Source organism: Scyliorhinus torazame, chromosome 16, assembly GCF_047496885.1.
Source record: "Scyliorhinus torazame isolate Kashiwa2021f chromosome 16, sScyTor2.1, whole genome shotgun sequence".
NCBI classification, from domain to species: domain Eukaryota; kingdom Metazoa; phylum Chordata; class Chondrichthyes; order Carcharhiniformes; family Scyliorhinidae; genus Scyliorhinus; species Scyliorhinus torazame.
The window spans coordinates 157,481,373-157,495,625 of record NC_092722.1 but is presented as its reverse complement, the minus strand read 5'-3'; the positions used below and the strand labels follow the sequence as shown (position 1 = coordinate 157,495,625).

The following is a 14,253-nucleotide window of genomic DNA, read 5'->3' as shown; positions in this document are numbered from 1 at the left end:
TGCATTCCACATTCATATTTGTCCTTCCAAAATGGACAACCTCCCACTTTTTAGGGTTAAACTCCATCTGCCACTTCTCAGCCCAGCTCTGCATCCTATCTATGTCTCTTTGCAGCCGACAACAGCCCTCCTTACTATCCACAACTCCACCAATCTTCGTATCGTCTGCAAATTTACTGACCCACCCTTCAACTCCCTCATCCAAGTCATTAATGAAATCACAAACAGCAGAGGACCCAGAACTGATCCCTGCGGTATGCAACTGGTAACTGGGATCCAGGCTGAATATTTGCCATCCACCACCACTCTCTGACTTCTATCGGTTAGCCAGTTCGTTATCCAACTGGCCAAATTTCCCACTATCCCATGCCTCCTTACTTTCTGCAGAAGCCTACCATGGGGAACCTTATCAAATGCCTTACTAAAATCCATGTACACTACATCCACTGCTTTACCTTCATCCACATGCTTGGTCACCTCCTCAAAGAATTCAATGAGACTTGTAAGGCAAGACCTACCCCTCACAAATCCATGCTGACTATCCCTAATCAAGCAGTGTCTTTCCAGATGCTCAGAAATCCTATCCTTCAGTACCATTTCCATTACTTTGCCTACCACTGAAGTAAGACTAACTGGCCTGTAATTCCCAGGGTTATCCCTAGTCCCTTTTTTTGAACAGGGGCACGACATTTGCCACTCTCCAATCCCCTGGTACCACCCCTGTTGACAGTGAGGACGAAAAGATCATTGCCAACGGCTCTGCAATTTCATCTCTTGCTTCCCATAGAATCCTTGGATATATCCCGTCAGGCCCGGGGGACTTGTCTATCCTCAAGTTTTTCAAAATGCGCAACACATCTTCCTTCCTAAAAAGTATTTCCTCGAGCTTACCAATCTGTTTCACACTGTCCTCTCCAACAATATCGCCCCTCTCATTTGTAAATACAGAAGAAAAGTACTTGTTCAAGACCTCTCCTATCTCTTCAGACTCAATACACAATCTCCCGCTACTGTCCTTGATCGGACCTACCCTCGCTCGAGTCATTCTCATATTTCTCACATATGTGTAAAAGGCCTTGGGGTTTTCCTTGATCCTACCCGCCAAAGATTGTTCATGCCCTCTCTTAGCTCTCCTAATCCCTTTCTTCAGTACCGTCCTGGCTATCTTGTATCCCTCCAATGCCCTGTCTGAACCTTGTTTCCTCAGCCTTACATAAGTCTCCTTTTTTCTCTTAACAAGACATTCAACCTCTCTTGTCAACCATGGTTCCCTCACTCGACCATCTCTTCCCTGCCTGACCGGGACATACATATCAAGGACACGTAGTACCTGTTCCTTGAACAAGTTCCACATTTCACTTGTGTCCTTCCCTGACAGCCTATGTTCCCAACTTATGCACTTCAATTCTTGTCTGACAACATCGTATTTACCCTTCCCCCAATTGTAAACCTTGCCCTGTTGCACGCACCTATCCCTCTCCATTACTACAGTGAAAGTCACAGAATTGTGGTCACTATCTCCAAAATGCTCCCCCACTAACAAATCTATCACTTGCCCTGGTTCATTACCAAGTACTAAATCCAATATTGCCCCTCCTCTGGTCGGACAATCTACATGCTGTGTTAGAAAAGCTTCCTGGACACACTGCACAAACACCACCCCATCCAAACTATTTGATCTCAAGAGTTTCCACTCAATATTTGTGAAGTTAAAGTCACCCATGACTACTACCCTGTGACTTCTGCACCTTTCCAAAATCTGGTATAGGATGTAATAGCAGAGCATTTAGAAATGCATAATATAATCAAGCAGAGTTAGCATGATTTCATGAAGGGGACATCATACCTGACAAATCTATTAGAATTCTTTGAGGTGATAATGAGCAGGGTAGATGAAGGGGAACTAGTAAATGTAATATACTTAGATTTCCAAAAAGCGTTTGACAAGTTATCACACAAAAGGCTACTTAATAAGATACAAGCCGCTCGTGTTGGGGTTAAAATATTAGAATGGGTAGAGGATTGATGAACTGATAGAAGACAGAGTGTTGGGATGAGAGAAGCATTTTCAGGATGACAACCTGTAATTAGTGAAGTGCCACAGGGATAAGTGCTGGGATCAAGATTATTGACAATATATATTAAAGACATTGACGAGGGTGGTGAATGCACTATTGGCAAGTTTGCAGATCACACAGAAATAGGTGGGAGTCCACCTAACAATCTACAGAGGGATATTGACAGTTTGGATGAGTGGACAAAAACTTGGTAGATGGCATATAATGTAGGAAAATGTGAAATGATGCACTTCATAGGAAGAATAAAGGAGCTGAATATTTAAATTGAAAAATATTGCAGAAAACTGTAGTAGCACAGAGGAGTTTGGGCGTTCTCGTGAATAAATCTCAAAACGCTAGCATGCACGTTCAGGTAATTGGGAGGGCAAAAGATTCCCTTTATTTCAAAGGGAATGGAATATAAAAATAGGAAAGTTATGCGAAAGCTATACAAGGCACTAATTAGACCACACCTGGGATACTGTACAGTCCCCTTATCTGAGGACAAATATACTGGCATTGGAGGCAGTCCGGAGAAGGTTCACTAGGTTGATCCCGGATATGGAGAGATTTTCTTATGAGGAGGGGTTGCATTAATTGTGTAGTAATCTTTTTGGATGGAGGGAGGTGGCAGTAGCCATCTTGGCAGGGCCTGAAATCTGGGTGAGGGAGACCATGTGGGATTCCCTTAAGATTAGGGTATGGCTGATCAGGGTGTGTGTGTGAGGTGCGTGAGGTCCCCGACCAGACTGGTCACATAGAACATGAGGGGATTGAACGGGTCGATTAAAAGATCTCGAGTGTTCACCCATTTCGACGAGGGGCTTTTCACAGTAACTTCATTTGAAGCCTACTTGTGACAAGCGATTTTCATTTCATTTAGAGCTTGAAGGCAGATGTGGTTTTCTTACAGGAGATTTGCCTAAGGATTAGGGATCAAACATGGTTGAGGAAAGGGTGGGTGTTCCATTCTGGATTCAACCCGAAGACTAGTGGAATCGTGGTGAAGAGGGTGGCCATTTTTGTGGGTAACATCGTGGGCGATTTGGGGGGAAGATACATGATGGTGAGTGGGAGGTTCAAGGGGGGCCCCTGTGGTTTTAATGAATGTGTGCACACCTAATTGGGAGGATATGGAGTTTATTAAGAGGATGCTAGCGGCGATCCTGGATTTGGATTCTCATTGGCTGATTATGGCGGAGGTGCTTTAATTATGTACCGGGGATAGTAGCTGAGGATCAGACAGGGTTTGTGAAGGGTCACCAATTGTTGGGCAATATAAGGAGACCATTGAATGTGGTGGTGTCACCCCCTTCAGAGCTGGAAGTAAGAATCTCCATGGATGTGGAGAAAGCCATTGATTGTGCAGAAGGGGGGTATCTCTTGATACTGGGATGGATTTGGTTTGGAACCAGGTTCGCTTCATGGATCAGACTGCTCTATACGGTCCCTACTGTGAGCATTCATACTAACGCAGTGAGCTCGGGGTGCTTTCGATTGTGTAGGGGAACAAGCAGGGGTGGCCGCTTTCCCCGTTACATTTTGCGTTGGCAATTGAACTGCTGTCTATCGCACTGAGGTCATCGATGGAGTTGGAGGGTATAGAGAGGGGAGGTATGGAGTACCGAGTGGCCCTGTACATGGACAACTTGCTGTTGTATGTAACTGACCCCCTCTCTGGTGTGGGAAGGATTATGGAATTGTTGAGTAAGTTTGGCTCCTTCTCTGGTTATAAACTCAACCTGGGGAAAATTGAGGTGTTTCCACACAGACCCAGAGAGAAAGTGCAAACTCAGGGACAGGGAGGAGGTCTGGAGAAATTGCCTTTACGGCTGGCTAGGTATTTGGGAATACAGGTGGCTCATGACTGGATATTGTTGCATAAGTTGAATTTGGCCATTCTGGTAGAAGGAATGAAAGGGGATTTGAAGACGTGGGATGCTCTGCCACTATTGTTAGCAGGGCAGGTTTAAACGGTGAAAATGACTGTCCTCCCAAGATTCTGATTTATTTTCCAGAGTCTCCAATCCTTTTTACCTAAATCCTTCTTTGAAACGATTAATAAGCTGATTTCGGCCTTTGTTTGGGCAGGTAAAAGCATCTCGGGTTAGGAGAACATTTTGCAGAGGGCCAGGCGGTGACGAGGGTTGGTATTGCCGAATTTGATGAACTACTACTGGGTGTCAAATATCGAAGGTTTGGAAATGGATCGTAGAGGAAGGGTCGGTGTGGGGGTATAAGGAGGCAGCTTTCTGTACAGGGTCTTTGTTTGAGGGCATTGGTGACAGCTCCTCTTCCATTCTCACCAACCAGGTACTCTAAGAGCCCAGTGGTGGTAACCTCATTAAGAGTCTAGAACCAGCTTTCGGCAATATTTTAAACGAGAGGTGATGTAGGTGCCAATATGTAGGAACTACCGATTTATCTTGGTGGAGTTGGACTTGACGTACAGGGTCTGGGAACTGAAGGGGGGGCAGAGAGGTTTAGAGATTTGTTTGTGGACGGTAAATTTGTGGGGTTGGAGGAAATGGTGGAAAAGATTCAGCTCCCGGGGGGAAATGGGTTCAGGTGTTTGCAGGTTAGGAAACATTGTGCGGAAGGAGCTGGCTATTTTACCTCGGTTGCCACCCACCTCATTGATGGACAAGATAGTGTCTGAGGATGAGATAGGGGAGGGGAGGATTTCGGGTATTGATGGGCAATCGAGGGAGAGGGCCTCACTGGAGGAGATAAAGAAGTGGGAGGAAGAGGTGGGCGGTTCATTTGAAGGGGACGGTGTGGAGTTGGGCCCTTGCATAGGATAAAGTCTACCTCCTCATGTGCAAGCCTGATCCAATTTAAAGTAATGCATAAGAGCGCATTTGACCAAAACACACGTGTTTTTTTTTCTGCAGGTAGAGGCTATATGTGAGCAGCGTTCAAAGGAGCCAGCGAATCCCACACACGTTCAGATCCTTTCCAAAATTAGGAAAGTTCTAGGAGTCGTTTTTCAAAATAATGTCAAGAGATTTTAGTGGTAAGGGTGGCGCTGGGCCCGTGGGTGGCGATATTTGGGGTATCTGATGAGCCGGGAGTACAGATGGGGAGAAAGGCTGATGTATTGGCCTTTGCCTCCCTGAGAGCCCAGAGAAAGATTTTGTTAAGGTGGCGGGCGACGGCGTGGGTGGGAGACCAGTCGGATTTTCTGCATCTGGAGAAAATTAAGTACGCCATTGTGGGGTCGGAGGAGGGGTTCTATTCGAGGTGGAGGCTGTTTAGCTCCTTCAAGAATTGGTAGTAGTCAGCAAATAAGGGTAGGGGGGATTTGCAAAAAAAGAAAGGGGCGCACAGGATGGGATGGTGGGTTTTATATGGAAATTGTAAATTCGGCCCATCGCGTCTGCACCGACTCTCCGCAAGAGTACCCCATCCAGTCCCACACCCCCACCCTAACCCCATAACCCAATAACCCCACATAATCTTTTGGACACTTAAGGGGCAATTTAGCATGGCCAATCCACCTAACCTGCACATCTTTGGACTGAGAGAGGAAACTGGAGCACCTGGAGGAAACCCACACAGACACTGGGAGCATCGCATAGAGTGTGGCCAGTTGAATGAGTGTTTTGTACATTGTAAAATGGAATATGTCCTGAGTCAAAATATTTTTTAAAAATATGTTTTGCGTCCAAATGACCCTTCTACAGAACTAAAGAAATGTAATGAATTATATAAAAAGAGAGGTGGGCGAAGAAAGTGGGCAGAATAGAAGAACAGGGATAAATTGGATTGGATTTGTTTATTGTCACGTGTACTGAGGTACAATGAAAAGTATTGTTCTGCATGCAGCTCAGACAGATCATTCTGGACATGAAAATAAAATATATAATAGAGCAAATGTAAAATGCACAATGTAACTACGTAGATACAGGTATCAGATGTAGTACTGCTCGGTAGAGAAGATGAGTGAAGAGATCAGAAAAGTCCATAAGAGGGCCATTTAGGAGTCTAGTAACAGCGGAGAAGAAACTTTTCGAATTTATTAGTGTGTGTTCTCAAACTTTTGTATCCTGCCCGATGGAAGAAGTTGGAAGAGTGAGTAAGTAGGCCAGGGCAAAGGAGAGATTGACAAAGGTGTCATCGACATGAGACAAAGGGGAGTGTTAATGGTGGCTTTAAGGGATGAAGCATGCTAATATGGCAAAAGATAAGGGGCTGGATTCTCCGCCCTGCCGCGCTACATTTCTGTTTCACCCAGCCGGTGGGCAGCCCCACGCCATTGGGAAACCCCTGGGCTGCTGGCAAAACTGAGCATTCTGCCAGCGGAAAATCCAGCCCAAGATACTTGGAACAGGTGGCTAAGTGGAGGAATGTTGTGATAGGAAAACAAAGGTAGGTTTTTGAGAGGTTTATATTGGTAAACATTTGAAATAAGGTATAATTTGAAGTGGGTTTAATTTAATGTTTCTGTGTCCAGAAGGGTAAAATCTATAGTTCGATTCATGCTGGACAAAGTTGATTGTATGGGAGTTAGAACATTACAGCGCAGTACAGGCCCTTCGGCCCTCGATGTTGCGCCGACATGTGAAACCAATCTGAAGCCCAACTATACCCTTCCATTATCATCCATATGTTTATCCAATGACTATTTAAATGCCCTTAATGTTGGCGAGTCCATACTGTTGCAGGCAGGGCATTTAAACTACTCTCTGAGTAAAGAACCTATCACTGACATCTGTCCTATATCTATCTCCCCTCAATTTAAAGCTATGTCCCCTCGTGCTAGCCATCACCATCCGAGGAAAAAGGCTCTCACTGTCCACCCTATCTAATCCACTGATCATCTTGTATGCCTCAATTAAGTCACCTCTTAACCTTCTTCTCTCTAACGAAAACAGCCTCAAGTCCCTCAGCCTTTCCTCATAAGATCTTCCCTTCATACCGGGCAACATCCTGGTAAATCTCCTCTGCACCCTTTCCAATGCTTCCACATCCTTCCTATAATGCGGCGACCAGAACTGCACGCAATACTCCAAATGCGGCCGCACCAGAGTTTTGTACAGCTGCAACATGACCTCATGGCTCCGAAACTCAATCCCTCTACCAATAAAAGCTAACACATCGTACGCCTTCTTAACAACCCTATCAACCTGGGTGGCAACTTTCAGGAATCTATGTACATGGACACCTAGATCCCTCTGCTCATCCACACTTTCAAGAATCTTACCATTAGCCAGTACTCTGTATTCCTGTTACTCCTTCCAAAATGAATCACCTCATACCTTTCTGCATTAAACTCCATTTGCCACTTCTCAGCCCAGCTCTGCAGCTTATCTATGTCCCTCTGTAACCTGCAATATCTTTCTGCACTGTCCACCACTCCGCCAACTTTAGTGTCATCTGCAAATTTACTCGCCCATCCTTCTACGCCCTCCTCCAGGTCATTTATAAAAATAACAAACAGCAGTGGCCTTGTGATCCTTGTGGTACACCACTAGTAACTGAACTCCAGTCTGAACATTTCCCATCAACCACCACCCTCTGTCTTCTTACAGCTAGCCAATTTCTGATCCAAACCGCTAAATCACCCTCCATCCCATGCCACCGTATTTTCTGCAATAGCCTACTATGGGGAACCTTATCAAATGCTTTACTGAAATCCAAATACACCACATCCACTGTTTTACCCTCGTCCACCTGTTTGGTCACCTTCTCAAAGATCTCAATGAGGTTTATGAGGCACGACCTACCCTTCACAAAACAGTGTTGACTATCCTGAATCAAATTATTCCTTTTTAGATGATTATAAATCCTATCTCTTATAATCCTTTCCAACTCTTTGCCCACAACAGAAGTAAGGCCCACTGGTCTATCGTTACTGGGGTTGTCTCTACTCCCCTTCTTGAACAAGGGGACAACATTTGCTCTCCTCTAGTCTTCTGGCACTATTCCTGTAGACAATGACGACATAAAGATCAAAGCCAAAGGCTCTGCAATCTCTCTAGCTTCCCAGAGAATCCTAGGATAAATCCCATCCGGCCCAGGGGATTTATCTATTTTCACACTTTCCAGAATTGCTAACACCTCCTCCTTATGAACCTCAATCCCGTCTAGTCTAGTAGCCTGTATCTCAGTATTCTCCTCGACAACATTGTCTTTTTCCTGTGTGAATGCTGACGAAAAATATTTGTTTAGCATCTCTCCTATCTCCTCGGACTCCATGCACAACTTCCCACGACTGTCCTTGACCAAGTCATTCTTTTATTCCTGACATACCTATAGAAAGCTTTAGGGTTTTACTTGATCCTACCTGCCAAGGACTTCTCATGTCCGCTCCTGGCTCTTCTTAGCTCTCTCTTTAGGTCCTTCCTGGCTAACTTGTAACTCTCAAGCGCCCGAACTGAACCTTCACGTCTCATCTTTACATAAGCCTCCTTCTTCCTCTTGACAAGTGATTCAATTACTTTAGTAAACCTCGCTCGACCACTTCCTCCCGGCCTGACAGGTACATACTTATCAAGGACACACAGTAGCTGTCCCTTGAACAAGCTCCACATTTCAATTGTGCCCATCCCCTGCAGTTTCCTTCCCCATCCTGTGCATCCTAAGTCTTGCCTAATCGCATCATAATTGCCTTTCCCCCAGCTATAACTCTTGCCCTGCGGCATATACCTATCCCTTTCCATCGCTAAAGTAAATGTAACCGAATTGTGGTCACTGTCCCCAAAGTGCTCACCTACCACCAAATCCAACACCTGGCCTGGTTCATTACCCAGTACCAAATCCAATGTGGCCTCTCCTCTTGTTGGCATAATACTGTGTCAGGAAACCATCCTGCACACATTGGACAAAAACTGACCCATCTTAAAGTACTCAACCTATAGTGTTTCCAGTCAATATTTGGAAAGTTAAAGTCCCCCATAACAACTACCCTGTTTCACTGCTATCCAGAATCATCTTTGCAATCCTTTCCTCTATATCTCTGGAACTTTTCGGAAGTCTATAGAAAACTCCCAACAGGGTGACCTCTCCTTTCCTGTTTCTAACCTCAGCCCATACTACCTCAGTAGACAAGTCCTCATCAAACGTCCTTTCTGCCACCGTAATACTGTCCTTGACTAACGATGCAGCACCTCCCCCTCTTTTACCACCTTCCCTGAGCTTACTGAAACATCTAATCCCTGGAACCTGCAACAACCATTAGAGCCCTGCTCTATCCATGTCTCCGAAATGGCCACAACATCGAAGTCCCAGGTACCAACCAATGCTGCAAGTTCACCCACCTTATTCCGGATGCCCCTGGCGTTGAAGTAGACACACTTCAAACCACCTTCCTGCCTGCCGGTACACTACTGTGACCTTGAAACCTTACTCATGACCTCACTACTCTCAACCTCCTGTACACTGGAGCTACAATTCAGGTTCCCATCCCCCTGCTGAATTAGTTTAAACCCTCCCGAAGAGCATTAGCAAATTTCCACCCCAGGATATTGGTGCCCCTCTGGTTCAGGTGTAGACCATCCCGTTTGTAGAGGTCCCAACTACCCCAGAATGAGCCCCAATTATCCAGGTATTTGAATCCCTCCTTCCTGCACCATCCCTGTAGCCACGTGTCCAACTGTTCTCTCTCCCTATTCCTCGTCTCGCTAGCACGTGGCGTGGGTAACAACCCAGAGATAATAACTCTGTTCTATCTCTAAGATTCCATCCTAGCTCCCTGAATACCTGCCTTACGTCCCCATCCCTTTTCCTACCTATGTTGTTGGTGCCTATGTGGACCATGACTTGGGGCTGCTCCCTCTCCCCCTTAAGGATCCTGAAAACACGATTCAAGATATCACGGACCCTGGTACCTGGGAGGCAACACACCAATCGCGAGTCTCTCTCATTCCCACAGAATCTCCTATCTGTCCCCCTAACTATGGAGTCCCCAATGACTAATGCTCTACTCCTCCCCCCCCCCCCCCCCCTTTCCTTCTGAGCAACAGGGACAGACTCTGTGCCCGAGACCTGTACCCCATGGCTTACCCCTGGTAAGTCGTCGTCCCCGCCAGTATCCAAAGCGGTATACTTGTTACTAAGGGGAACGACCACAGGGGATCCCTGTACTGACTGCTTCCTCCCAGCCCCTCTCACTGTCACCTATCTATCTTTATTCTTCGGAGTAACTACATCCCTGAAGCTTCTATCTATGACCACCTCTGCCTCCCGAATGATCCGAAGTTCATCCAGCTCCAGTTCCCTAACGCGGTTTTTGAGGAGCTGGAGATGGGTGCACTTCCCACAGGTGAAATCAGCAGGGACACCGACAGTGTCCCTCACCTCAAACATTCTGCAGGAGGAACATTGCACTGCCTTCCCTGCCATCCCCTCTAGATAACTTGCGGATAAAACAAGAAAAAGAAAGAAAGAGCTTACCTGATATTCACTCAACCCCTTAGGTTAGAGGAGGTGGCTCCTCTCCCGTGCTTTTAAATCTCCGGCTCCTCTCACGCTTTTAAATCTCCGGCTCCTCTCACGCTTTTAAATCTCCGGCTCCTCTCCTTTAAAATCTCCGGCTCCTCTCCCGCTTTTAAATCCCCGGCTCCTGCTTTTAAATCTCCGGCTCCTCTCACGCTTTTAAATCTCCGGCTCCTTTAAAATCTCCGGCTCCTCTCCCGCTTTTAAATCCCCGGCTCCTGCTTTTAAATCTCCGGCTCCTCTCCCGCACTGGTTAAGTTCCAACTGTGCTTAGAGAGGCTACAGTGGGAAGAATAAATAAACGGCATAAGCATGTGGGTGTTGCTTAACAACTGAGACCTTGTTGCTAACTTTTGGTTGGTTCAATTGGCTCTGTTTTATAACTTTGTTCTCGAGTCGCCAGGTATCCTTATGATACCGCCACGAGGTTCAAGTAATGATCAATAACTCAATACACCAATTAGTAAGATTCAAATCAAAGCACATTTATTATACACAGTAATCACTACTCGTGCATAAATTCTACATCTAAGCTACTTCTACAACTAACAGGCCTATACTTAGCTTTGGACTGGCCCACCAGGTAAGGGGAACAAATGGCCTTTCGTTCGGGTTCTGAGTCTGCGGGATTCGAAGTTGGTACGGACTGGTAGCTAGGAGCGCCTATCTCATAGCGAGCTTTGACTTAAGACTTACTGGATTTCCGTGGCAGCTGCACCAGTCACTGTCGAGGGTTGGTTCGCGTTGCTGAGTGACCCGGTCAAGAAGAACGATTTGAACTTGGGGGCTTAACTTTATAGTCCCCAGGGGCTTCCCACCTTTCGGGGCGGACCCTGTACCTGGTTCCAAGTGATTGGACTTTGTTCCAATCGCTTGGTTCGATTTCTCCAATACTGGAGCGGCTCCCTGATCGATGGGCGGTCTTGAGGTGTCCGTTAACCTCTTTTGTGTTGGATCCTGCTGGCGCAGGGGCGTCTGGCTTGGCTTTGTTTATCCCAAATGTTTCAATTGTATCTGGGGATCGCTCATTAGTATGCAGATGGCTGCTTGTATCGATACTGGCTGGGCTTTTGCAGAGTTTAATACACAGTAACTTGCACCTGCTAGTTTCTGCCTGTGTTGGCTGAATTTCCCTGCAGCCTTTGCTGTCCTCCATTTTACGTCGGGAATTGGCCAACCCAGGTGGCTACAACCTTCTAAGCCTTTAAGGTTTGGTTAACTAATTTCATTGCAGTTGGAGATATGGAGTGAGAGAGAAGGTAGCTCTCACAGCTCTGCTAGAAGCAGTTTGTTTAGAATGGTAGGGAAGGAGCATCTCTCGGCTTTGCTAGATGAAAAGCCATACCATGGAGTAATGATTAAGAAAACCAGTGCAGCCATCTGAAGAACAGCTAGTTGAGGAAACTAGAGGAATTAAGAGAAGTGTCCAAAGTCTGGAGTTAAGTGAACAGAGACCAAGGTATGTCGCAGAACACATGTGCGGGTATCTCAACTTGGAACACCGGTTCGTGGGGTGTATAATTTTGTTCTGATTTGGTGTGAGGAGACCAGTCAAACCCCAGTGAGAAAATATAGCACGGTCGTGTAACTATTAAGACTATTTATTAACCTAAAGAAAAGACAGGTACTGTACACAAATAGGACGACTCTATTCGCACACAATTACGATGTATGAATTTCTACACGCATACAGTTTTCTAGAATGTACCCCTTGCCAAATATAATCTCTGATACCTGAACTCTGTAAGACTTCCCCGATCCTCAAACAACATCCAAATTGAATAACCGGCTACAGTTAGCACACAATACAGGGATGATACTCAAATCTGGGAGTCTTCTGTTCCTGGTCTAACAAAGATATTTAAAAACTGTTGTTATGAACTTTTTCTGTACTTCCTTGGCTCTAAGACTTAGAAGCTTAATTGCTGAAAACTTTGCCTTTCGCTTGGTGGCTAGAAACTAGCCTGTCCACTTTCTGAGACTGCTCAATGCTAACTGCCTCTTCTGGCTTCTCGGGGTCTGGACTTTGTTGTTCTTTGATTATGCCTTCTGTATATTCAGTCGCCTATCCCTATCAACTTCCTCATCTATTGATAGGTATATCTCCGGGACCTTCCCAATTGTCTCTAATCTGTTTCTCCTCCGTAAGCTAATCACACTTGATTATTATCTGAAATGCCATTTTAACCTCGTTACTGGGAGAGATGTAACCAGTTGAGGCCCTTTGAATAATGTGTACTGTTGTCTCCAAGCCAATTCATGGCAATTGCTCAATAGTTCAAGGAAGAGTAAATAAAGCATTCTTTGTTAAAGAGAGTTGCAGTGACCAGATTTAAAGTGTGATAACAGCCTTCAAGGGTTAAAAAACAATGTTTGATGCCATTTTAATACAGTCTATGAATCGAATGTTAAAGCAATTGTGAGCAGTTTGCACAGCAGTCAAAACCAAGAAATCCTAATGGGATTGGTGTGAAATCTGTGCAAGATTCTCTGTTGGAGGGAAGCTTTGTTTAAAAGTGACGGAAAACCTGGTCTGGTTTTTAGAATGCAAATCGGTCCGGAAAAGCATACTTAGAGAAGATTTTCAAGTGTGCTTTTGGGAGTGGAGTGTGGAAACTCTCACATAACAAATCATCCCCGGGGGGGGGGGGGGGGTTCTGAGGCAACACCGACAAACATTCACTGGTGTTCAGAGTGGAGAATGTATTTGCCCACCGTGATCTGGTATGCTTAAAACGGACTTTGTGTATTAATATAATCATTGTAATTTAAGATGTACTTTGTAATCTGTACTAATCTTAAAATTTGTACATAGTTGATAAGCTAAGGGGGGAGTAAAGGAATGTATTATAATCCACTTTTTTCGTGTTTAATAAATGTTTTCCCTGTGACTGTTCCTCCATGTTTAAAAAACAATAAAAGTTACGGTCTTTTGAGACAGAATTTTCTGGGATCTTCCTGTCAGTTATAACATCCATTGGGATCGTAATAGTTGGGGCAGGCCAAGGGAACTGAAAAACAACAAATACTAAGGAGGGGATTCAAGATGGAGGGGAAAGATCACAGTCTAAAGTTGTTGAACTCCATGTTGAGTCCAGAAGGCTATAATGTGCCTAATCGGAAGAAGAGGTATGTTCTTCCAGTTTGTTTTGGGCATCACTGGAACATTGCAGCAGGCCAAAGATGGACATATGGCCACGAGAGCAAGATGCTGAGTTGAAATGGCAAGTGACTAGAAGGTTGGGGTCATGCGCACAGAGTAAAGGTGTACTGCAAAGTGGTCACCCAGATTGCGCTTAGTCTCCCCAATGTCGAGGAGACCGCATTGTGAGCAGGGAATACAGTCGTCCAAATTGAAGGAGGTACAAGTGAAATGCTACAGCAACTGAATGGCGTGTTTGGGCCCTTGGGTGGTAAGGAGGTAAAGGGCAGGTGATGGAAAGGTGTCGTGGGAAGGGGATGAAGGGTTTGAGTGATAGAGGAGTGGACCAGGGTGTCACGGAGGAAGAGGTGCCTGTGGAATGCTGATTGATTTGATGTGGGGGGGAGAAAGAGATGTGTTTAATGGTGGCATCACAACAGTCTGACCCCATTTGTCATCAGGCTTCATTTCTTTTATTGCATTAAATTGCAAAAAAAACCTGTTAAGTTCCAGCATTCCAAGTTTCTTTTATAGGATTTTGGATACCCTCATTTTGAACATCAGCGGGTTCATATAACAGTAGTCAAAAGAACATAGAACATAGAATGATACAGC

At 45.3% G+C, this 14,253-nt stretch overlaps 1 protein-coding gene across 3 annotated transcripts in view; it reads left to right on the top strand.

The window, feature by feature from the left end:
- acadsb (acyl-CoA dehydrogenase short/branched chain) overlaps positions 1 to 14,253 on the top strand; it is a 91,694-nt gene that overhangs the window by 5,368 nt on the left and 72,073 nt on the right. For 2 of the 3 annotated variants that reach the window (XM_072479280.1, XM_072479278.1), the window contains one exon: positions 4,952 to 5,073. The exons of the other annotated variant lie outside the window; for it this stretch is intronic. In XM_072479280.1, coding sequence (XP_072335381.1) covers positions 5,055 to 5,073 — 19 coding nt within the window. In that variant the 5' untranslated portion in view covers positions 4,952 to 5,054. Of the gene's footprint in view, positions 1 to 4,951; positions 5,074 to 14,253 lie in introns of those variants that run through there. 3 annotated transcript variants of the gene reach the window in all.